This window comes from Emys orbicularis, chromosome 13 (genome assembly GCF_028017835.1).
Source record: "Emys orbicularis isolate rEmyOrb1 chromosome 13, rEmyOrb1.hap1, whole genome shotgun sequence".
Classification (NCBI taxonomy): Eukaryota; Metazoa; Chordata; order Testudines; family Emydidae; genus Emys; species Emys orbicularis.
The window spans coordinates 14,925,779-14,950,127 of NC_088695.1; the positions used below are offsets into that span (position 1 = coordinate 14,925,779).

Genomic DNA, 24,349 nt, shown 5'->3' on the forward strand with positions numbered 1-24,349 from the left:
TGATTCTGGCAATTGCCAGAAGTGATCTACTGCATTTAAGCATCATTGTTAAGCTTCAGTATGTCACAAGATGGCATACAATAGTAGATAAAGAAAGAGTCTGATCTGTCGTATCAGTACTCGGCTACCAGAGAAATGGACTCTTATATTAGTCATTGCTCTGATGTGGCAGAGGGTGGTCTACATGGATACAAAAGATCTGATGTTGAACTGTGACTCCTTGCACTTTGACTGAAGTCAACATTTAGCCTTAAATTTTCAGCTGGTAGCCAGGAGAGGGAGGGGAGTTTCTGAATATTTATGGAATTAATTCTGGACATTACCTTTCAGCTCTATGTTCTTCCAATTCAATTACACAGTTTGCTTTATTGTTCCTAGACTCAACCCATGGCAGACAGAAAACGGAGAAACCAAACGGCTGTCACAGAATTTATCCTCCTGGGATTCGGGGATCTCCCTGACCTGCAAATTCTTCTCTTCCTGATGTTCCTAGTGATCTACATGGCAACCGTGGCTGGGAACATGCTCATCACTGCACTAGTTGTGGCTGATCAGCACCTTCACACCCCCATGTACTTCTTCTTGGGGAACTTGTCCTGCTTGGAGACCTGCTACACCTCCACCCTCCTGCCCAGGATGCTAGTCAGTCTCCTGACTGGGGACAAAACCATCTCATTCAGGGGCTGCTTCTCACAACTGTATTTCTTTTGTGCTCTGGTAGGTACAGAATGCTATCTCCTAGCAGCGATGTCTTATGATCGGTATTTAGCGATATGTAAACCCCTGCATTATTCAACTCTTATGAATACCAGATTTTGCCTCCAGTTGGCTGCTGGGTCATGGGTAAATGGTTGTTTGGCGATTACAATCTTTCTCTTATTCCTATCACAGTTAACATTCTGTGGTCCGAATGAAATTGACCATTTCTATTGTGATCCCATCCCACTGATGGAACTCTCCTGCAGTGACACACACCTGAGCATATTGGTGGATTTCATACTAGCCTGTGTATTCACCCTGCCTCCATTTCTACTAACCCTGACGTCCTACGTGTTTATCCTTGCCAGCATCCTGAAAATCCCTTCCACCACCGGGAGACAAAAGGCCTTTTCCACCTGCTCCTCTCACCTCACTGTGGTGACAATTTTCTATGGAACCATAATGATTTTCTATATGGTACCAAAAGGTGATACACTCAGAGATCTGAAGAAAGTGCTCTCTCTTTGCTTCACGGTCCTAACTCCCCTGGTAAACCCCCTCATCTACGGCCTGAGAAACAGAGAGGTCAAGGAAGCCTTAAGCAAAGCAGTCAGTAAATGCGGCTTTCACAAAAACATGCAGAGACTATGAGATCATAAAATAGCCTGAGATTTTGAAAGCTGTCTGTCTGATTGAAGCAATGAGCCTGTGATGCACTGTACCTCAAAGTTGCCCCCTGTAACCTCCATATTCATCTTTTGTATAGATATGGTTGTGATATTTCATAAAAAAACATGCCTTGTAAGGTATATGTAAGGTCATGATCTGCTGAAACTCATTCTTCTGTCAAAATATGTATATCATTATTGTATACGTCATTATCAGATTTTGTTATATGGTTGTTACCAAAATATGTTGGGAGTCTGGGAGTCGCCCACTGTTAGTTTTCCAGTGACAACATAGAAGCTGACCCACACCCAGGCTGGTGTTAAACGAATATCACCAACCATTGTCCAGCAGGGGTATTGTAAACAAGAAATTCACAATTCTGTAGGAGACAGTTGTGCAAGCACTGCACAATGGGAATTGCTGAACTCTGTGATTCAGCAAGGACCACCAGGACATGTCTGGGCCAGTATTTTTCCAGGGACATGAATTGAGAGTATAAAATAAGGGACAGCAGCATCATGAGACCACCTCTCTCCTCCCCCACCTATTCTGGAGGCAACAAGAACACTGGGAAGACAAAGACTTTGAACTGGGGAGGTTGGGCTGAGAAGAGGATTCAGCCTGTGTATTAAGAACTGTAATCTTCCTGCAACATCCAGTGGGGTGGGAAAAGCTGTTTGATTCAGATCTTACTGAGTCTGATAAAGTTTAGGATTTAGAATGTGTTTTTATTTTTTTTCTTTGGCATAAAGGTCAGAGATAGATTTTAAGTCATTATAAGTGTTAGGTAACTATCTTTCCGTAGTTAATAAACTTATTTTAATGTTTAATCTTAACCAGTGAGTTTGTCTACATTGCTTGGGGAATCTGAAATGATGAAGTGGCGAACTAATTTATGACCTTGCATTGTTCAAGAGAAGGTAAAAAGAACAGGAGTACTTGTGGCACCTTAGAGACTATCAAATTTATTAGAGCACGAAAGTTTATGCTCTAATAAATTTGTTAGTCTCTAAGGTGCCACAAGTACTCCTGTTCTTTTTGCGGATACAGACTAACACGGCTGCTACTCTGAAACCTGTCAAGAGAAGGTCTTAAGCAGTTTAAGATGACACATTCCTTGAGGTGCAAGTCTCGGGGGATTTGCTGGTGTCTCCCTCCATATAGTTCAGGAGTGGCTTGGAGAGCACTCATGCAACTCAGTTGAGTGTGTCTGTGTATGCTTGTGACTGAGTGATAACAGTAACTGTGTGGGGGAGGAGATTGCTGCTTCTCACTATTAAAGCATAATGAGAAACAGCCCAGTTTGGAGAGATAAGGGGGCACAGCACTTACACAGCTCCAGGTTGTACCCCAGGGGTCCTGTCACACTGCCCCATTAAAATTAAGTTGAAAACTCCCATTGAAAATATCAGCAATCAGTGTTGTCCATCTAAGTGGAAGGACCAGGGAGGGGGTGGCCAAAACCATGTTCCCATCATGGAGCTTCAACTGGGCACCAGGAAGAGTGGAGACAATTTTAACCATTTTTTTAAATCTCTAAAAAAGCCATTTTTTATCAAAATAAATGGTTGGACAATAAAAATACTAATTTCTGCTGTAGCCTATGTGGGGACGTAAGCCTGGGAAATCTGCTACCTCTGAAATTGCGCCTAATTCCATCCCCACCATACCCCCCTACAAACCAACCACCATCATTACACTCACACAGGCCGGACGTGAACAGCCAGGCCCAAGCAGTGACCTTTAGACACTTCACCAGGAATAGTTTATAGCTCTTATCTGAGCTAAACCTGGCTCTGACCAGCTCCAGCAAAGCAACAGCACCAGGCTCACAGGGCCCTTGGAGGCGGGGAGGTTGGGCAAACAAAGAGGTAGACTCACAAGCCAGGGGCACTGGGACTGTCCAGACCCAGCTGGGGGGTTGCCAGGGCACCCATAGAACTGAAGGCATTTCTGGGGCCGGGGTCTGTCAAACGGTCACCGACGAGAGACTCTGCATGTGGCCCTGCAAGGCACCAGCTGCTCTGCTTCCACCAACTGCACAGAGCAGTTCAAAGGGAGGGCACCTGTTACAATGAGTCTCTCCAAAACTCACTGCAGTAAGAGCATGTGCCAAGAGGGCTCATTCTCAGGACACGGTGTCTAGCCAACCCAACGTGTCTTGGACAGCTCTACTGCATGCAGGGCCCCCTCCTCGGGCATGACACAGCCTATGGTGAGAGGAAGTAGCTACCGCCTAGCAACGAGCAGAACTCCTGTGGTGCCAATTATGGGAGTGCTGGCTCAGCCACTGTGAGCACATGAGGACTTGGCCAGAGGCAGGCGAGCTGGGCATCAGTGAGAACTGTAGGACTTCGGCACTGCAGAAAGGATTTTCCAAGTGACCTAACAGAGTTAAGCGTCCATCTCCCATTTCAAAAGCATTTGGGTTCCTAACTCCCTTAGATGCCTCCTAGAATTTCAGCCTGGAGAACTACTGGGCTGCTGTCACTGTAGTTTCCATCTATGTATTTCCATTGGAAGGAGACTCCACACTAACAGAAATGCACTGGATTAATGCTAACACCCTGATAAATCATTGAGACCCGCTAATGTTGTACCTATAGTTGTAGACTCTAATGTTCCAATCATGCTATTGTGTGATTTGGTTTCCAATGGTTATAATTTCGAACAGCAAACACCTAGCAATAGGTAAGAAATGAGGAAAGATGCAGTTATTTTGTGTAGGGCCACTAGAGAGCAGAGGAATGGGAGAGGTGCAGCCCAATGGCCAATGGACAGCAGCCAAAGTGGAAGGGCAAGAAAGCAGAAATTATGTTTCCAAATGACCAACAGAGGGAAGTGGAAAGGGAGGTGAAGCTGTATAATGATGCATAAGTGGTGAGGAAAGAGCATTGAAGAGAAAAGGAACTCTATACTATGTAATGAGGTGTGGATAGTAGTAGATATGATTGAGTGAGTTATGGGCTGTTATACTAAATAACGTCCACCAGGTGATATGAGAGTCGAAAATGGGAAAGAGGCAGCTATAGGAAGAAGAATCCACTAGAGGACAGCTGAATAACAGGCTGTCATGCTGGGAAATCGACATTAAATGGCAGCAGAGTAGAGGAAATGAAAGCGGGGGGGGCAGTCAGAAATACTGATTAGTGACCAATAGATTTCAGTAGCCAATAACATGATTGGAAAGTTATACTGTAAAATGGCCACTAGGTGGCAGCATAGTACCATTGGGTTAGAAAGGACCGCAAGGGTCATCCAGTCTAACCCCCTGCCAAGATGCAGGATTTGTTGAGTCTCAGGCATCCAAAACTGATGGCTGTCCAGCCTCCTTTTGAAAACTCCCACTGAAGGGGATTCCACGACTTCCCTAGGCAGTCTGTTCCATTGTCCTACTGTTCTTACAATTAGGAAGTTTTTCCAGAGATATAATCTAAATCTGCTATGCTGCAGTTTGAACCCATTGCCTCCTGTCCTGCCCTCTGTGGCAAGAGAGAACAACTTTTCTCCATCTTTTTTATAGAAGCCTTTCAAGTATTTGAAGACCACTATCATATCCCCCCTTAATATCCTCTTTTTCCAAACTAAACACACCCAGTTCCTTCAGCCTTTGCTCATATGGCTTGCATTCCATCCCTTTGACCATCTTTGTCACTCGCCTCTGGATCCTTTCCAGTTTCTCTACATCCTTTCTATACATTGGTGACCAAAATTGGACACAGTCTCAATCTGAGGCCTAACCAGAGCCAAGCAGAGTGGTACTATCACCTCCCGAGACTTGCATGCTATGCCTCTGTTAATGAAACCTAAAATTGCATTTGCTTTTTTTGAAACAGCATCACACTGCTGACTCATATTGAGGTTGTGATCCACCACAATTCCCAGATTCTTCTCAGCAGTGCTGCTGCCAAGCCAGTTATCCCCCATTCTGTATTTGTGCATTTGGTTTTTCTTCCCTAAGTGAAAACATGTTGTAAGGGTGATATATGGGCAGCTATTTTCAGAAATGCCCACTAGATGGCAGCATATATTGATTATTAATAAAGGGGCAGTGTAAGTCCATTATAACTGGCCATCACTTGGACAGATATCTCCCCAAAATGTAAGCTGGTGTTTGTTCATGATCTCAAATATTTTCCACATAGGATCATTAGACTTAAAAAAGTTGCAATTATACAAGTCACACCGTACAAGTCCCATTAGGCATTGTTAGCTATAAAGCTTTGGAGACACAAAATGAACCAAGTGGGAGAAAGGTTGAAGTGGGACCATATTAAAAAGAGTGAAAACCGAATACAAATATGAGGCAGAATTTACACTTTTTAAATCTAAGGATAAGCTCATTTTCCAAAGGTAGATCAAATGTACCTGCTCATTTCTTCAGGTAACTGCAGGTCTCTTCACTGAGAAAATCCAGTTTCTGAAGAAAGAGGAGAGACAAGAACCTCAGCTAAGGAACCTACGTCCTGTTGGCCAAGCCCTGAGAAATAAGAGCTCATCGCTTCAAGCTTGGGCTGTGCTGTGGTTACAGGTGAGCACCATCTTCCTGACTGCATTTACCACGAAAAAACAGGGGCATGAATGTGCTTTGTGAATATTAGATGGACAAGGTGGGTGAGTGTGACGGGTTAGATCACAGAAACCCCCTTGGGAGCTGCCACCCAATGTACCAAGACTACTTCTATTCCTGTTTTCCCTGCCAGCTCAGGACTCCAGCACCCTGTCTTGCTGAGCCAGACAGGCCCGTCTGCTCCAACACAGACCCAGGGACGGAATTACTTGCCCCAAGGCTGCAGGTTTGCCTGAAAACAGCTCACAGAAGTGTGCTTGTCTTTAGCACTCAGATGCCGAACTCCCAGTGGGGTTTAAACCCAAATAAATCAATTTTACCCTGTATAAAGCTTATACAGGGTAAACTTATAAATTGTTCGCCCTCTATAACACTGATTGAGAGATATGCACAGTTGTTTGCTCCCCCAGGTATTAATACATACTCTGAGTTAATTAATAAGGAAAAAAGTGATTTTATTAAATACAGTAAGTAGGATGTATTGGTTCCAAGTGGTAACAGACAGAACAAAGTATGTCACCAAGAAAAATAAAATAAAATGTGCAAATCTATGTCTAATCAAACTGCATACAGATAATCTTACCCTCAGAGATGCTTCAGTAAGTTTTTTCTCAGATTGGACACCTTCCAGGCCTGGGCACAATTCTTTCCCCTGGTACAGCTCTTGTTCCAGCTCAGGTGATAGCTAGGGGATTCTTCATGATGGCTTCTCTCCCCCTCTGTTCTCTTCCACCCCTTTATATATATTTTTGCATAAGGTGGGAACCCTTTGTCCCTCTGTGTTTCCACCCCCCCTCACTGGAAAAGCACCAGGTTAAAGATGGATTCCAGTTCAGGTGACATGATCACATGTCACTGCAAGACTTCATTACCCACTTGCCAGCACACACATATACAGGAAGACTCACAGGTAAACACAGCCATCTGCAGACAATGGGAGTCATCAAGATTCCAAACCACCATTAATGGCCCACACTTTGCATAATTACAATAGGCCCTCAGAGTTATATTTTATATTTCTAGTTTCAGATACAAGAGTGGTACATTTATACAAATAGGATGATCACACTAAGTAGATTATAAGGTTTGTAATGATACCTTACAAGAGACTTATTGCATGAAGCATATTCCAGTTACATTATATTCACTTATTATCATGTTTTTATAAAACCATATTCACTGCACAACGTCACCATCTTCCTGACTGTATTTCTATACCACCAAAAAACAGGGGCATGAATGTGCTTTGTGAATATTAGATGGACAAGGTGGTGAGGTAATATCTTATATTGCACTAACTCCTGTTGGTGGTGGAGAGAAGCTTTTGAGCTACACAGAGCTCTTCTTCAGGTGAATATTAGCAGTTTTAGCCTCACCTTCCCTCTGCAGTGCTAGTCAGCGTTCATAGCAGCATTTCACAGAGATGGAGTTTGAGTTCCATGTCTTGTTGCATGTCCTCAGTTGGGGATCTGCCCTGCTGACACAAATGGAGCTACCTTGATTTACAGCAGTAGAGAATCTGGCTCACTGTGTGCCTCAATGGGGTGGCAAATGCTGATAGAGTCTTACTAGCCCGGATGACACATGCCAGATTGTTTCTAGACTTTGAGTTCAGGAACAGCGTCTTCCCCCCAATGACTTTATTGTTCTTGTATTATCATCCCACACTCATTATGGCGTGGGGAGAGTCACTCCCCAGTTAGGGTTGCACATCAGCCTGGTTTTCTCCCTTCCTAAGGTCCACTCTCCAAAGAGCTGTATTTTATTACTGCTACATAGTGAACATCAGGAAACAGAAAAGGCATTGCCAGTCTGTGACAGATTTTTGTTACCAATCTGCCTGCAGTATCAGGTGATCAGGCTGAGGCCACAGGATCTTTTGGGGAAGAGATGACAGAACACATCAAGCGTCTAAATTTTAAAGCATTATTAATAAAATAATAAAACAACAGCAGAGAGTGCTGGGAAGTCTCCCACATCACTCGGGGGAGGGGGGGAAAGAAGCGTTAGCGCCCCAAGCCCTAACCCACTTTCATACTCACATACGCACTACCGAAGACTGGCCAGGCCTGGGTGTAACGTCAGAAGGGGGTGGAGCGGGGGAAGGTGAACAAGAGTGCTCTCCTGTGCTCAGGCTGTCCAGGTCTGCTGTTGCTCTCCAAATTGCTCCAGCTCTCAGGAGGGTTTTAAGTCCTGGATCATCGGGGGGGGGTAGGGTGGGGGGAGTGAAGAGATGCTCCGTTCGGGGACCTCTGCACCTGGTGTCCTCTGTGCCAGTCCAAACCGGCTTTCTGTGGTCTCTTCAACGTTCTGAAAACACCCCAGTTCCAGGGACACGAGGCTAGGCTCCCCCTTTCACTGTCTCGTCTGTGTTTTCCATCTCTGCAGCCCCTAAACTCTGTTTTCCTTCCTGCTGGCCTTGCTCTTTTGCAGGTCTGTGCAGCTGGATTTTTCTTTCTCACGGCCGCTCGGGCACATTCAAGCCCCCGTCTTTCTTGGCTGTCAGCCAAGTCTGGGCTGTGGGCAGTGTCCTTGGGCGGGGGCCAGTGTCTTATCTTCGCACTGAGCTAGCTACAGTGTTGAGTTAACTCATTCTCTGCTCTTTTCTTATCCTTCCCCCCTTCTCGGCATCTTGTAACCTACAAAGGAAACTGTCACTCCTCACTCACACCTTTAACCCTTCCCAGCATGCTTTGCGATGCTTGCAACAGTGTTAGCCACATACAATGCTGATCTGCCCTCCCCGGGGACCTACGGGAGGGAGGGGACTGTTGAGGTGTGACAAGTCCCTCACCACGTCACCATCACCACCACAGGGAATAAGGGAGAAATTCCTCCACTTCATAATTTATGGCATAAATTGATCTCTTGTGAGGGGGGTGGAGAAATTGTTCCTTCTCCTACAGGGCAGTGAAATGCTGAATATACCAGGAAACATTGTTGGATTAATTTCCATTAATTTTAACAGAAGATTGGTGCCTAAGTAGAATAGACTTCACAGGAAATCTCAGTTCAACATTTTAGTTGATGTATTTATTGATTTTTGACTCCTAAGTCATGCCATGATTCTGGTCATTGCCAGAAGTGAAATACCGCATTTAAGCATCATTGTTAAGCTTCAGTATGTCACTAGTTGATATACAATAGTAGATAAAGAAAGAGTCTGATCTGTCATATCAGTACTCGGTTACCAGAGAAATGGACTGTTATATTAGTCATTGCTCTGATATGGCATAGGGTGGTCTACATGGATACAAAAGATTTGTTTTCGAACTGTGACTCCTTGCACTTTGACTGAAGTCAACATTTAGCCTTAAAATTTCAGCTGGTAACCAGGAGAGGGAGGGGAGTTTCTGAATATTTATGGAATTAATTCACAACACTTGATTAGCTTTTAGCTCTATGTTCCTCCAATTCAATTGCACAGATTGCTTTATTGTTCCTAGACTCAACCCATGGCAGACACAGACTGGAGAAATCAAACGAGGTCACAGAATTCTTCCTCCTGGGATTTGGGGATTTCCCTGACCTGCAAATTCTTCTCTTCCTGATGTTCTTAGAGATCGATGTGGCAACTGTGGCTGGGAACACCCTCACTGTGGTGCAAGTTGTGGCCGATCAGCACCTTCACACCCCCCATGTACTTCTTCCTGGGGAACTTGTCCTGCTTGGAGACGTGCTACATCTCAACCATCCTACCCAGGATGCTGGCCAGTCTCCTGACTAGGGACAAAAGCATCTCATTCAGTGGCTGCTTCTCACAAATGTATTTCTTTGGTTCTCTGGCATGTACAAAATGCTGTCTCCTAGCAGCGATGTCTTATGATCGGTATTTAGCAATATGTAAACCCTTGCACTATTCAGCTCTCACAAATACCAGATTTTGCCTCCACTTGGCTGCTGGGTCATGGTTAAATGGTTGTTTGGTTACTGACATCTTTGTATTATTCATGTCACAGTTAATATTCTGTGGCCCGAATGAAATTGACCATTTCTATTGTGATATCATCCCACTGATAAAACTCTCCTGCGGGGACACACGCCTGATCGTATTGTTGAATTTCATACTAGCCTGTGTATTCACCTTGCCTCCATTTCTACTAACCCTGACATCCTATGTGTGTATCATCGCCACCATCCTGAGAATCCCTTCCACCACCGGGAGGCAGAAGGCATTTTCCACCTGCTCCTCTCACCTCATTGCGGTGACAATTTACTATGGAACCCTAATGATTGTGTACCTGCTACCGAAACGCGACACATTAAGCTTCCTAAACAAAGTGCTCTCTTTTTGCTACACAGTACTGACTCCCCTGGCAAACCCCCTCATCTACAGCCTGAGAAACAGAGAGGTCATTGAAGCCTTGAGCAAAGCAGTCAGTAAATATGTGGCTTTCAGAAAAACATGCAGAGACTCCTTGATAACAACTTTGCCTAAATCAGCCAGGCAGCTGTGAAAACCTCTGGCTATCAGCCCCCATTGAAATTGAGTTGAAAACCCCCATTGAAAATCTCACCTGTAATGTGAAAAAAATGGAGATGTTCTGAATGGAGTTACTGAGACAGTGTCTACAGTTCCATGCTGTCTCCATGTAACACATCATATAGGAAAATGAAGTTGTGGACAGCTCTGTCACTCTCTCATGTTCAGCACTGATAAACGGGGTATGATGGTATTTTTGTCCATGGTCTTGGCTAAACATTCACCCTATGTGAGGAGTGTGTACAGCGTTTGAAACTGCACCGGGCTGACATAGTGTAAGGCACAAAATCCACTAATGATCAAAGTAAATCCCTGTGTATGTCCCCTGTTCATTGTTTCTCTATGTTAGATAATAAAGTTTTATTTCTATTTGACTGTCTGAATTAGATTACAAAACACAATGTGTGACATCATGTTTTGTGCTGCAGTTCTTGTGACCCGAAGGACACAATGGACAATCCAGCAGGAACTCGGGTCAGTGTTGTCCATGTTAGTGGAAGGTCCAGGGAGGGAGGGACAAAAGCATCTCATTCAGTGGCTGCTTCTCACAAATGTATTTCTTTGGTTCTCTGGCATGTACAAAATGCTGTCTCCTAGCAGCGATGTCTTATGATCGGTATTTAGCAATATGTAAACCCTTGCACTATTCAGCTCTCACAAATACCAGATTTTGCCTCCACTTGGCTGCTGGGTCATGGTTAAATGGTTGTTTGGTTACTGACATCTTTGTATTATTCATGTCACAGTTAATATTCTGTGGCCCGAATGAAATTGACCATTTCTATTACTGTCTGCGGGGACACACGCCTGATTATATTGTTGAATTTCATTCTAGCCTGTGTATTCACCCTCCCTCCATTCATACTAACCTTGAAATCCTATGTGTGCATTCTCACCACCATCCTGAGAATCACTTCCACCACATGGAGGCAAAAGGCCTTTTCCACCTGCTCCTCTCACCTCATTGTGGTGACAATTTACTATGGAACCCTAATGATTGTCTACATGCTAGAAACATGAGACACTAAGCGTCCTAAACAATGTGCTCTCCTTTTGCTACACAGTCCTGACTCCCCTGGCAAACCCCCTCATCTACACCCTGAGAAACAGAAAGGTCAAGGAAGCCTTAAGCAAAGCAGTCAGTAAATATGTGGCTTTCAGAAAAACATGCAGAGACTCCTAGATAACAACTTTGCCTAAATCAGTCAGGCAGCTGTGAAAACCTCTGGCTATCAGCCCCCATTGAAACTGAGTTGAAAACCCCCATTAAAAATCTCACCACTAATGTTAAAAAAATGGAGATGATCTGTATGGAGTTACTGAGACAGTGTTTACAGTTCCATGCTGTCTCCATGTAACACATCATAGAGGAAAATGAAGTTGTGGACAGCTCTGTCACTCTCTCATGTTCAGCACTGATAAACAGAGTATGATGGTATTTTTGTCCATGGTCTTGGCTAAACATTCACCCTACGTGAGGAGTGTGTACGGTATTTGAAAATGCACCAGGCTGACATAGTGTAAGGCACAAAATCCACTAACGATCAAAGTAAATCCCTGTGTATGTCCCCTGTTCATTGTTTCTCTATGTTAGATAATAAAGTTTTGTGATCTAATTCAGACTGTCAAATAGAAATAAAACACAATGGGTGACATCAGGTTTTTGCTGCAGTTCTTCTGCCGCTAAGGACACAATGGACAATCCAGCTGGAACTCGGGTCAGTGTTGTCCATGTTAGTGGAAGGACCAGGGAGGGAGGTGGCAATAACCATATTTCCATCATGGAGTTTAACTGGGCACCAGGCAGAATTGAGACAATTTTAACCAACTTTTTATTTCCATAAAAAAAGCTGGTTTTGATCAAAATTATTTTTCGACCATAAAAATACTAACTCCTGGTGCAGCATAGATTGGGACATATGCCTGGGAAATCTGGCACCCCTGAAATTGTGCTTATTGCCATCATACCCCTCTGCAAACCCACCTTCACTGCACTCACACAGGCTGGATGCAAACAGGCAGGCCCCAGCAGTGCCCTCTGGACACTTCACCGGAAACAGCTTCATAGCTCTCGTCTGGGCTAAACCCGGGTGGGACCAGCTCCGACAAAGCACTAGCCCCAGGCTCACAGGGCCCTTGGAGGCAGGGAGGTTGAGCAAACAAAGCGGTAGAATCACAAGACAGGGACACTGGGACTGTCCAGAGCCAGATGGGGGTTTGACAGGGCACATGTAGAACTGAGGCCATTCCTGGGGTCGCGTCTGTCAAACGGGCACTGAGGAGGGATTCGGCATCTGACCCTGCAGGGCAGAAGCTACTTTGCTGCTGCCAGCTGCACAGAATATTTCAAAGGGAGGGGACCTGTTACAATGAGTGTCCCTAAAACTGATTGGACACTGTGTCCTGAGAACTAGCCTCTCGGGACATGCACTCATTGAAGACAGCCCGGGTGCCTTGGACAGCTCTGCTCCATGGAGGGCCCTCCCCTAGGGGCGTGAGGCAACCTATGCTGAGAGGAAGCGGCTACAACCTACCAATGGGCAGAACTCCTGTGATATCAAAATGGCAGTGCTGGCTCAGTCACTGGGAACTCATCAGGGCTTGGCCAGGGGCTGGGGAGCTGGGCACCAGTGAGAATGGTAGGACTTGAGCCCTGCAGAAACCATTTTCCAAGGGACCTAACAGAATTAGGCACCCAATTCCCTTTCAAATGGGAGTTGGATGCTTAAATCTCTTAGATGCCTCTGAGAATCTCAGCTTCAAGAGTCACTGGGATTCTGTCACGGTAGCTTCTGTCATCAAATGTTTTTCGGCTGCGCGTGTGTGTGTGTTGTGTTGTCTCAGCTCTGCACAGTCATTTCTAATGGAAACAGACCCCACAGCAACAGAAATGCACTGGATGGATGGGAAACACCTGCTAAACCTTTGAGAGCCACTGCTATTGTATGTGCTTTTGTAGCCACTAATGTTGCAATCATGCTGTTATACAGTTTTGTTCCCAGTGTCTCTAATTTGGAGCAGTGCACACCTAGGAATAGGTAAGAAATGAGGAAAGATGTGATTATGCTCTCTAGGGTCACTAGAGGGTAGAGATATGGGAAAGGGGCAGTGGTGCTACCCGGTGGATAGCAGCCAAAGTGGAAGTCATGAAAGGAGAAGTTATGACTTCCCAAATGACCAGCAAAGGGAAGTGGACAGAGGTAAAACTGTATAATACAGATTAGATGGCATCAGTGTAAATGGTGAGGAAAGAATTTTGTGGATCAATAGACCTCTATGCTATGTAATGAACTGGAAATATCTTTAGACACCAAAGTGAGAGGAATGTGAGTGAGCAATGTAGAAATGAAGATATTGAGGAATTCTGAAGCCGTGTTTATAAGGGAATCACAGACAGCCAACCTAGCTAGTCCTAGGTTACCAACACTACCTAAAGATAGGAAACGAGTACCATGGTGGAACAATGACCAACGGGGACACAAGAGCATCAAGGATGGAAAGAGGCAACTACAACATCCACTGTAGTTAACTCCAGAAGAGAGCAGAGGGTAAGAACAGAACAATAGACTGTCATGCTGTGTAATCGACCCTAGTGGCAGCAGATTGAAAGAAATGAGGAAAGGTCCATCGTATTAGCCAGTATATTTCAGAATTGGATAAAGTCCTGTAATGTGAAAAGGAAAGGTCAGAGAAGCTGCAAGGTGTCCACTAGAGGGCAGCACATTCAAAGCAGGAGCAATGGGCAGCTATTTTCTGAAATGTCCAATAGGTGGCAGCAGATATAGGCTTAATATTATTTATTATTCTTATTAACAGGCCATCAATAGAGTTTCATCATTATGTGAAGTATTTTCCCCTGTGGGATTTTTTTCCCTTTTATAATTGTAAGCAAGGTCTGCATTAATTCTCCCCTGACCACTAGTGATGAACTGATCTTGTTTGCATAGACATGCCCATTCTGCCTATGTACGATGGAAATGCTTTGCCCATATAATGACTTTTCGTGGTGTTGGATCACAAGTCACTTTGTTATTGGAGCAGGGGTAATAAAGAGTTGTGTATCCTTATGCGGGGATCAAGGGTATCAGAACTGTACTTGGCATACCCTGATGGAGGGACTCACCCTCAGCTAAACTGCATTCGGTAAGCAGAAGACAGGGGTGCCAAAGCTGAGATGAATTGAGAGAGGGTGGGGACAGGTAGTTTGTGGTGTGGCCTTCTTTTCTCCACTGTTTAATAATAGAGTTTAGTAAGACTCACTGGAAAGTATTGTAAAACAACAGAATTGAAATCACTAATTACCAGCTCTAAGCATTAGACCTGTTTTGCAGCAGTGTCTCTGATGCCAGAGACTGTCCAGCCTACACTAGTAGTTGGGCTTGCCCACTAACAGCTGAAATCACAGAGAGCTGTGTTAAGTTGTGGGCCCTAAAACCACTCCAGAGGGTACAGGGAGTGGCCGGCGGAGCGGCAGATGTCAGGGCAAGAACCTGGGCAGCGAAGTGAGCAAGGTGCTTTTTTCTCCCCAACCCCCCCAGGTGGGAGGTGAACTCACGCAGATGCATTTCTGAACTCTGGGTCTTTACTGACCAAGGACAATAACTGTGAGTGGGTTGTGGTGAAGAGAGGGGCACTCTAAAGGAACTTTTGGTTGCTGGACTTAAGAACCTGAGGCACACGGACACTGCCCAACGTACTCTGGGTTGGGTGTTTTGCTCATGATTTTATGTTATGAATCCTGCTTGCAGCGTTTTCCCAAGTTAATGCCGGGTTACTTTCCACCTTTTTATTAAAACTTTCTTTTCCGCTCTCAGACTCTGTGCTTGTGAGAGGGAAATTGTTGCCTCTAGAGGTGCCCAATGGGTAGTGTGTAATTGTCTCAGGTTACTGGGTTGGGGCTGGATCCGGTTTTGTGTTGTATTGTTGGAAAGGAACCCTTATATATTGAACCCGGCCCCTGTTGCTGCCGACTCCAACTGGCAGAAGGGTTACATAAGGAATCGATATGTCACATTGGCAATGTTCGCAACAAAGTTTTGGAGACACAAAATTAGTCAGCTAAAAGATAGGTTGAAGTGGGACCCTTATTAAAAAGTTCAAACACCATCACCATAAAAACAAACTAAACAACCCAGAAATGGGTTGAGATTAATGTTTTCCCAATCTATTTTGCAACCAAATTAATAATATAAAAATCAAGTGGTTTGTTGCTGAAAAGCTGAAACAATAATTTTATTTGGGTTCATACAAGAAAACTTGGGTTACAAAAATGAGAACTTCATGCTTGTATACCAACTTCTGGAAAGCAGGTGTATGGAGACAATATAAAAATAATTTAAGGAAATGTGTGTGCGTGGGGGGGTGGGGGGGGACTGCCATCTAGTGGATGGAAATAGATCCTGTCAAATGTGCCCTCTTCAACTAGTATCTAATTCAGGTATTCCAGAACTCAGATACTGGTCTGTGCTTTGAGCAGAATGACCCCAGATTTACCTATTCTCTTTTCATAGGAATTGCCAGACTGGATCAGACATTAGGTCCATCTAGACTAATATCCTGTCTGACAGGGGCCATACCGAGATGTTTAAGAGGAAGATGGAAGAATCCCATAGGAGGTAGATGTAGGATAATCTGCCCCCCATATAGCTCTCACCTTGGTCTCTGTTACTTAGAGATTGGCTCAAGCCCTGAAGCATGAGGTTTAATATCCCTTCCAGAATGTTGGTTGTCATTAATTATGATAACTCTGGACATTACTGATATCCATGTAAATATCTAATCCCTGACATTGCAAACAGTGATGCTTTTCAGTTTAATAATAACCATGGCAATCCCACAGGTTAGTTACCTTAGCACAACTCCTGTGCAGTTACTCTGTACATAGGGCTGCTTTTCACCAGCTCAGGTATTTCAATTAGGATGCGACTTTGAATACATTGTCTCTCTCCTTATCTCTTCAGTCAGTAATGCCAGGGATAGGGGAGACTAGTTACACATTCTCCAAATATCCAGGTTCCATTCTGTCACCAGGCAGGAGCTCAAAAACCGCTGACTATAAAAGGACACATTTATGGAAAACCCTTTCCAAACTGTCATCTCTACAATCTCTCTGACACTTTTGCAGGTAAAGTTTTGAGAACTCCTCAGTGCCGCTTGGGATGAACATTGGCCAAATCAAAGAGATCAGAAAACCTAAGAATTTTACTTTAAAACAGGATTGCCCCAAAAAGTGGTCACTGTGCATAATCCCAGTAGCCTCAGGACTGAGAAGGCTGGATATTTCCTTTCCCATTTCAAACAATATATTTTCTGTTCCTTTGGGAGATGCAGGAACCTCTCAGAAATGAGAATCCAACACACAGAATGCTCAGGCAACCCATAGGGCACATACTAGGAACAACAATGGATCTATAGGAAAGTAATTGCAATAGTTATTAGGATACAGACCAGAGGGCTGTTGCAGTAAAAATATGTAAACACATGATGTGTAAACTGTGATGGTCTAGGTGGTTTCCCTGGGTACAACTGGAACTAAGAGACCTGCTGTGCTGCCTGAACACACTAGCCTGGGGTGTCTGTCACAGTGCTCTGCTAGTGACAAGAAGCAAACCTCTCCAGGTGCTGTTATCACTCAGTCGAGCAGCAGGTGGTACCCCACACCCAGCTAGATTGCATGAATGCTCCCACAGCCACTTATGAATCTCAGAGAGAAAGACGCCAACCAGATCCCACCGGATCCCTCCAGCTCCCAGCCTTGTACCTCAGGAATATACCATCTTGGACAGAGCAATGACAATTTGTTAATTCATTTACCACTTACTTCAAGGGAAAGTGGATATGCACAGCCTGTGCCACCTGAGCAGATTTACCAAACACTTCAGACAAACTCACTGGTGAGGATAAACATAAAAGTAAGTTCATTGACTACAAAAGATAGATTTTAAGTGATTATAAGTGATAGCCAAAAAGTTCAGATAAGTTACCAAAAGAAATAAAAGCAAAACACATTCTAAGCTAATTATAACACTCGTTACCCTTACAACTTAGATGCTTCTCACCACAGGCTAACTGGTTGCCCTTCAGCCAGGCTCTCCCCTTTGATCAGCGCTTTAGTCACTTGGTGGTGGTGTTTGTAGATCGAGGTAGAAGAGAGAGAGCATGGCAAATGTCTCTCACTTTTGTAAAGTTCTAGAAGAGAGCTGAGTAACAGGCTGTCATGCTGGGAAATTGAAATTAGATGGCAGCAGATTAGAGGAAATGAAAGGGGGGGTCAGAAATACTAACTAGTAACCAATATATTTCAGTAGCCAATAACATAATGGGAAAGATATACTGTAAAATGGCCACTACGTGGCAGCATAGAACCATTGGGTTAGAAGGGACTGCAAGGATCAACTAGTCTAACCGCCTGCCAAGATGCAGGATTTGTTCAGTCTCAGCCATCTAAGACTGATGGCTGTCCAGCCTCCTTTTGGAAAATTCCACTGAAGGAGCAGCTGCATGGCGGGTGGGGGTTAGGCATTGGTTGCTATGGGAAAGGAGGGCATTGCAGTTCGAAACCATTCCCACATGTTATGAACGCGGAAGAAGACAACCCCACATCCCCTTTGGCTTACCATGGCTGCCTGCAAACCAAATTCGGTTACCCAGCCGTATTTGATGTGTCTCCATACCGGCAGGCGTTCAATATAAAAGGGAAAACGTTACCTTGTACCTAAAACACATGTGCTGTCTGCTGTGAATTGCTTGATTCACTGTGAAAGAGTCTCTCTTTTGTTCTCAGAAATGTATCTTCTTTAAAGGAGAACCCATTGCCTCTTGTCCTGCTCTCTGTGCAATAAAGAACAAAATTTCTCCTTCTTTTTTATAACAGTCTTTCAAGTATTTGAAGACCGCTATCATGTTCCCCCTTAACCTCCTCTTTTCCAAACTAAACATACCCAGTTCCTTCAGCCTTTGCTCATATGGCTCGCTTCTGGATCCTCTGGATCCTTTCCAGTTTCTCTACATCCTTTCTATTCTTTGGTGACCAAAACTGGACACAGTCTCCAGCTGAGGCCTAACCAGAGCTGAGGAGAGCAGAATTATCACCTCACGTGACTTGCATGCTATTCCTCTGTTAATGAAACCTAAAATTGCATTTGCTTTTTTTGAAACGGCATCGCATTGCTGACTGATGTTGATGTTGTGATCCACCACAACTCCCAGATCTCTCTCAGCAGTGCTGCTGCCAAGCCATTTATCCCCCATTCTGTATTTGTGCATTTGGTTTTTCTTCCCTAAGTGAAAGCATGTTGTAAGGGTGATATATGGGCAGCTATTTTCAGAAATGCCCACTAGATGGCAGCATATATTGATTATTAATAAAGGGGCGGTGTAAGTACATTATAACAGGCCATCACCTTGGACTCCCAAAAATGTAAGCTGGTGTTTGTTCATGATCTCAAATATTTTACACATAGGATCATTAGACTTTAAAAAGTTGCAATTATACAAGTCACGCTGTACAATCCCATTGGGCATTGTTAGCTATAAAGCTTTGGAAACACAAAATGAACCAAGTGGGAGAAAGGTTGAAGTGGGACTATATTAAAAAGAGTGAAGACCGAATACAAACATGAGGCAGCATTTACACTTTGTAAATCGAAGGAGAAGCTCATTATCCAAAGGTAGATCAAACACACCTGCTCATCCCTTCAGGTAACTGCAGGTCTCTTCGATGAGAAAATCCAGTTTCTGCAGAAAGAAGAGAGACAAGAACTTCTGCTGACAAACCTACATCCTGGCGGCCAAGCCCTGAGAAATAAGAGCTCATCGCTTCAAGCCTGGGCGGTGCAGTGGTTACAGGTGAGCACCATCATACTGACTGTATTTCTATACCACCACCAAACAGAGGCCTGAATGTGCTTTGTAAATATTAGATGGACAAGGTGGTGAGGTAATATCTTATATTGCATTAACTCCTGTTGGTGGAGGAGAGAAGCTTTTGAGCTACACAGAGCTCTTCTTCAGGTGAATATTAGCAGTTTTAGCCAGTCAGTATTCATAGCACTACCTCACAGAGATGGAGCGTGAGATCCATGTCTGGTGACAGGTCCTCAGTTGGTGATCTGCCCCACTGATACAAATGGAGCTACCTTCATTCGCATCAGCTGAGAATCCAGCTCTCTGTGTGCCCAATGAGGTGGCAAATGCTGATAGTCTTACCAGCCCAGATGAAACATGCCAAATTGTTTCTAGACTCTGAGTTCAGGGACAGCATCTCCCCCCACACCAGTGCCTTTTTTGTTCTTATATTATCATCCCACAATCAGTATGGAGTGGGGTGGGGTCACTCCCCTCTTAGGGCTGCACATCAGCCTGGTTTTGTCCCTTCTTAAGATCCATCCTCCAAAGGGCTGTATTTTTACTGCTACCTAGTGAAAGTCGGGAAACAGAAAAGGCATTGCCAGTCCCTCACCACGTCACCATCACCTCCACAGGAACTAAGGGAGAATTTACTCCACTTCATAACTTATGGCATAAACTGATCTCTTCTGAGGGGGGCGTGAATTATCCCCTCTCTTCCAGGGCACTGAAATGCTGAATAAACCAGGAAACATTGTTAGATTAATTTCCATTAATTATAACAGAAGATCGATGCCTAAGGAAAATAGACTGCACTGGAAAACTTAATTCAACATTTTAGTTGATGTATTTATTGATTTTGACTGCTAAGTCATGGCATGATTCTGGCAATTGCCAGAAGTGAACTACTGCACTTAAGCATCATTGTTAAGCTTCAGTATGTCACTAGGTGGGATACAATAGTAGGTAAAGAAAGAGCCTGACTGTCGTATCACTACTCGGCTACCAGAGAAATGAACTGTTATATTCGTCATTGATCTGATATGGCAGAGGGTGGTCTACATGGATACAAAAGATCTGTTCTCGAACTGAGACTCCTTGCACTTTGACTGAAGTCAACATTTAGCCTTAAAATTTCAGCTGGTAACCAGGAGAGGGAGGGGAGTTTCTGAATATTTATGGAATTAATTCAGGACACTTGATTACCTTTTAGCTCTATGTTTTTCCAATTGAATTGCATAGTTTGCTTTATTGTTCCTAGACTCAACCCATGGCAGACAGAAACTGGAGAAACCAAACGGCTATCACAGAATTTATCCTCCTGGCATTCTGGGAACTCCCTGAATTGAAAATTCTTCTCTTCCTGATGTTCCTAGTGATCTACATGGCAACCGTGGCCGGGAACATGCTCATCATTGCACTAGTTGTAGCTGATCAGCACCTTCACAACCCCATGTACTTCTTCCTGGGGAATTTGTCCTGCTTGGAGACCTGCTACACCTCCACCCTCCTGCCCAGGATGCTAGTCAGTCTCCTGACTGGGGACAAAACCATCTCATTCAGTGGCTGCTTCTCACAACTGTTTTTCTTTTCTGCTCTGGCAGCTACAGAATGCTATCTCCTAGCAGTAATGTCTTATGATCGGTATTTAGCGATATGTAAACCCCTGCACTATTCAACTCTTATGAATACCAGGTTTTGCCTCCAGTTGGCTGCTGGGTCATGGTTAAATGGTTGTTTGGCTACTACAATCTTTGTCTTATTCCTATCACAGTTAACATTCTGTGGCCCGAATGAAATTGACCATTTCTATTGTGATCCTATCCCACTGATGGAAGTCTCCTGCAGTGACACACACCTGAGCATATTGGTGCAATTCATACTATCCTGTGTATTCACCCTGCCTCCATTCCTACTAACCCTGATTTCCTATGTGTTTATCCTTGCCAGCATCCTGAGAATCCCTTCCACGACTGGGAGACAAAAGGCTTTTTCCACCTGCTCCTCTCACCTCACTGTGGTGACAATTTTCTATGGAACCCTAATAATTTTCTACATGCTACTGAAACGTGATACACTCAGAGATCTGAAGAAAGTGCTCTCTCTTTGCTTCACGGTCCTAACTCCCCTGGTAAACCCCCTCATCTACAGTCTGAGAAATAGAGAGGTCAAGGAAGCCTTAAGCAAAGCAGTCAGTAAATGTGGCTTTCACAAAAATATGCAGAGACTCTGAGATAATAAAATAGCCTGAGATTTTGAAAGCTGTCTGGTTGTTGAAGCAATCAGTCTGTGATGCACTGTACCTCAAAATAGCCCCCTGTAACCCACATATTCATCTTTTGTATTTGGTTGTGATATTTCATAAAAAGCATGCCTTGTAAGGTATCATATGTAAGGTCATGATGTGCTGAAACTCATTTTTTGGTCAAAATATGTATATCATCGTTGTATACGTCATTATCAGATTTTGTTATATGCCTGTTATTGAAATATATTAGGAGTCTGGGAGTCGCCCACTGTTAGTTCTCCATTGACAACATAGGAGGTAACCCTCACACAGGCGGGCATTAAACAACAATCACAAGCCATTGACCAGCAGGGGTATTGTAAAAAAGAAATTCACAATTCTGTAAGAGACAGTTGTGCAAGCACCACACAATGGGAATTGCTGAACTCCGTGACTCAGCAAGGCCCACCAGGACATGTCTGGGCCAATATTCTTCCAGGGACATGACTTGAGAGTATAAAATAAGGGACAGCGGCATCATGAGACCACCTCTCTCCTCCCCAACCTATTCTGGAGGCAACAAGAATGCTGGGAAGTCAAAGACTTTGAACTGGGGACGTTGGTCCCAAGGTGAGAAGGGAATTCTACCTGTGTCTTAAGAACTGTAATCTTCCTGCAACATCTAGTGGGTGAGAAAAGCTGTTTGATTCAGAGTCTGATGAAGTTTAGGATTTAGAATGCATTTTTATTTTTTTTCTTAGGCATAAAGGTCAGAGATAGATTTTAAGTGATTATAAGTGTTAGGTAACTATCTGTAGTTAATAAACTTATTTTAATGTTTAATCTTAACCAGTGACTTTGCTTACATTGCTTGGGGAATCTACTCAGATTACAAGGGCTGGTGCATGTCCACTAACCTTTGATGAAGTAGCGAACTAATTAATGAGCTTGCATTGTTCAAGAGAATGTCTTAAGCACTTTATCGTCTTAAACGATAACGATACACTTCTTGGGGTGCAAGTCTGGGGGGATTTGCTGGTGTCTCCCTCCGTATAGTTCATAAGTGGCTTGGAGAGCATTCATGCAACTCAGTTGAGTGTGTCTGTGTATGCTTGTATGCTTGTGATAACAGTAACTGGGGTGGGGGGAGATTGCTGCTTCTCACTATTAAAGCATCATGAGAAACAGCCTAGGTTGGAGAGGAAAGGGGGCACAGCAGTCCCACAGCTCCAGATTGTACCCCGGGAATCTTGTCACACAGCCCCATTCAAATTAAGTTGAAAACTCCCATTGAAAATCTCAGCACTCAGTGTTGTCCATCTAAGTGGAAGAACGAGGCAGGGAAGTGGCCAAAACCATGTTCCCATCATGGAGTTTTCAACTGGGCACCAGGAAGAGTGGAGACAATGTTAACCATTTTTTTATATCTCTAAAGAAGCCATTTTTTATCAAAATAAATGGTTGGACAATAAAAATACTAACTTCTGCTGCAGCCTGTATGGGGACGTAAGCCTGGGAAATCTGATCCCTCTGAAATTGCACCTAATTCCATCCCCACCATACCCCCCTGCAAACCAACCACCTTCATTACACTCACACAGGCCGGATGTGAACAGCCAGGCCCAAGCAGTGACCTTTAGATACTTCACCAGGAATAGCTTTATAGCTCTTATCCGAGCTAAACCTGGCTGTGACCAGCTCCAGCAAAGCAACAGCTCCAGGCTCACAGGGCCCTTGGAGGCCGGGATGTTGGGCAAACAAAGAGCTAGACTCACAAGCCAGGGACACTGGGACTGTCCAGACCCAGCTGGGGGTTTGCCAGGGGACCCGTAGAAGTGAAGGCATTTCTAGGTCTGGGTCTGTCAAACGGTCACTGACGAGGGACTCTGCATGTGGCCCTGCAAGGCACCAGCTTCTCTGCTGCCACCCACTGCACTGACCAGTTCAAAGGGAGGGCACCTATTACAATGTGTGTCTCCAAAACTCTCTGCGTTAAGTGCATGTCCCCAGAGGGCTAGTTCTCAGGACATGGTGTCCAGCCAGCCCCAGGTGTCTTGGACAGCTCTACTGCATGCAGGGGCTCTCCAAGGCATGATGTAACCTATGGTGAGAGGAAGTGGCTACCGCCTAGCAATGAGCAGAACTCCTGTGGTGTCAAACACAGCAGTGTTGGCTCTGCCACTGTGAGCACGTCAGGACTCGGCTAGAGGGAGGGGAGCTGGGCACCAGGGAGAACTGTAGGACTTCATCACTGCAGAAAGGATTTTTTAAGTGACCTAACAGAGTTAAGCGTCCATCTCCCATTTCAAAAGGATTTGGGTTCCTATCTCCCTTAGATGCCTCCTAGAATCTCAGCCTGGAAAACCACTGGGCTGTTGTCACTGTAGTTTCCATCTATGTATTTCCATTGGAAAGAGACTCCACACCAACAGAAATGCACTGGATTAATGGTAAACCCCTGATAAATCATTGAGACCCGCTAATGTTGTATGTGTAGTTGTAACCTCTAATGTTCCAATCATGCTATTGTGTGATTTGGTTCCCAATGGTTATAATTTCGAAAAGCGAACACCTAGCAATAGGTAAGAAATGAGGAAAGATGCAGTTTTTTTGTGTAGGGCCACTAGAGAGCAGAGGAATGGGAGAGGTGCAGCCCAAAGGCCAATGGACAGCAGCCAAAGTGGAAGGGCAAGAAAGCAGAAATTATGTTTCCAAATCACCAACAGAGGGAAGTGGAAAGGGAGGTGAAGCTGTATAATGATGCATAAGTGGTGAGGAAAGAGTATTGAAGAGAAAAGGAACTCTACACTATGTAATGAACTGTGGATAGTAGCAGATATTATTGAGTGAGTTA

The 24,349-nt window shown here is 44.3% G+C and overlaps 1 protein-coding gene and 1 pseudogene across 1 annotated transcript; both read left to right on the top strand.

Annotated features, from left to right (window-relative positions):
• The first annotated feature begins 387 nt into the window (after positions 1–387).
• LOC135888353 (olfactory receptor 10A3-like) lies at positions 388–1,350 on the top strand. Its single transcript, XM_065416160.1, has one exon. It carries the CDS (start codon positions 388–390, stop codon positions 1,348–1,350), a length of 963 nt encoding a protein of 320 aa, XP_065272232.1.
• Positions 1,351–20,538: 19,188 nt separating this feature from the next.
• On the top strand, positions 20,539–21,514 carry LOC135887488 (olfactory receptor 6N1-like; annotated as a pseudogene).
• The last annotated feature ends 2,835 nt before the right edge of the window (positions 21,515–24,349 follow it).

Bases quoted from the DNA above. Each gene is read 5' to 3' on its own strand.
- LOC135888353 (XM_065416160.1), top strand. From the start codon at position 388: ATGGCAGACAGAAAACGGAGAAACCAAACGGCTGTCACAGAATTTATC.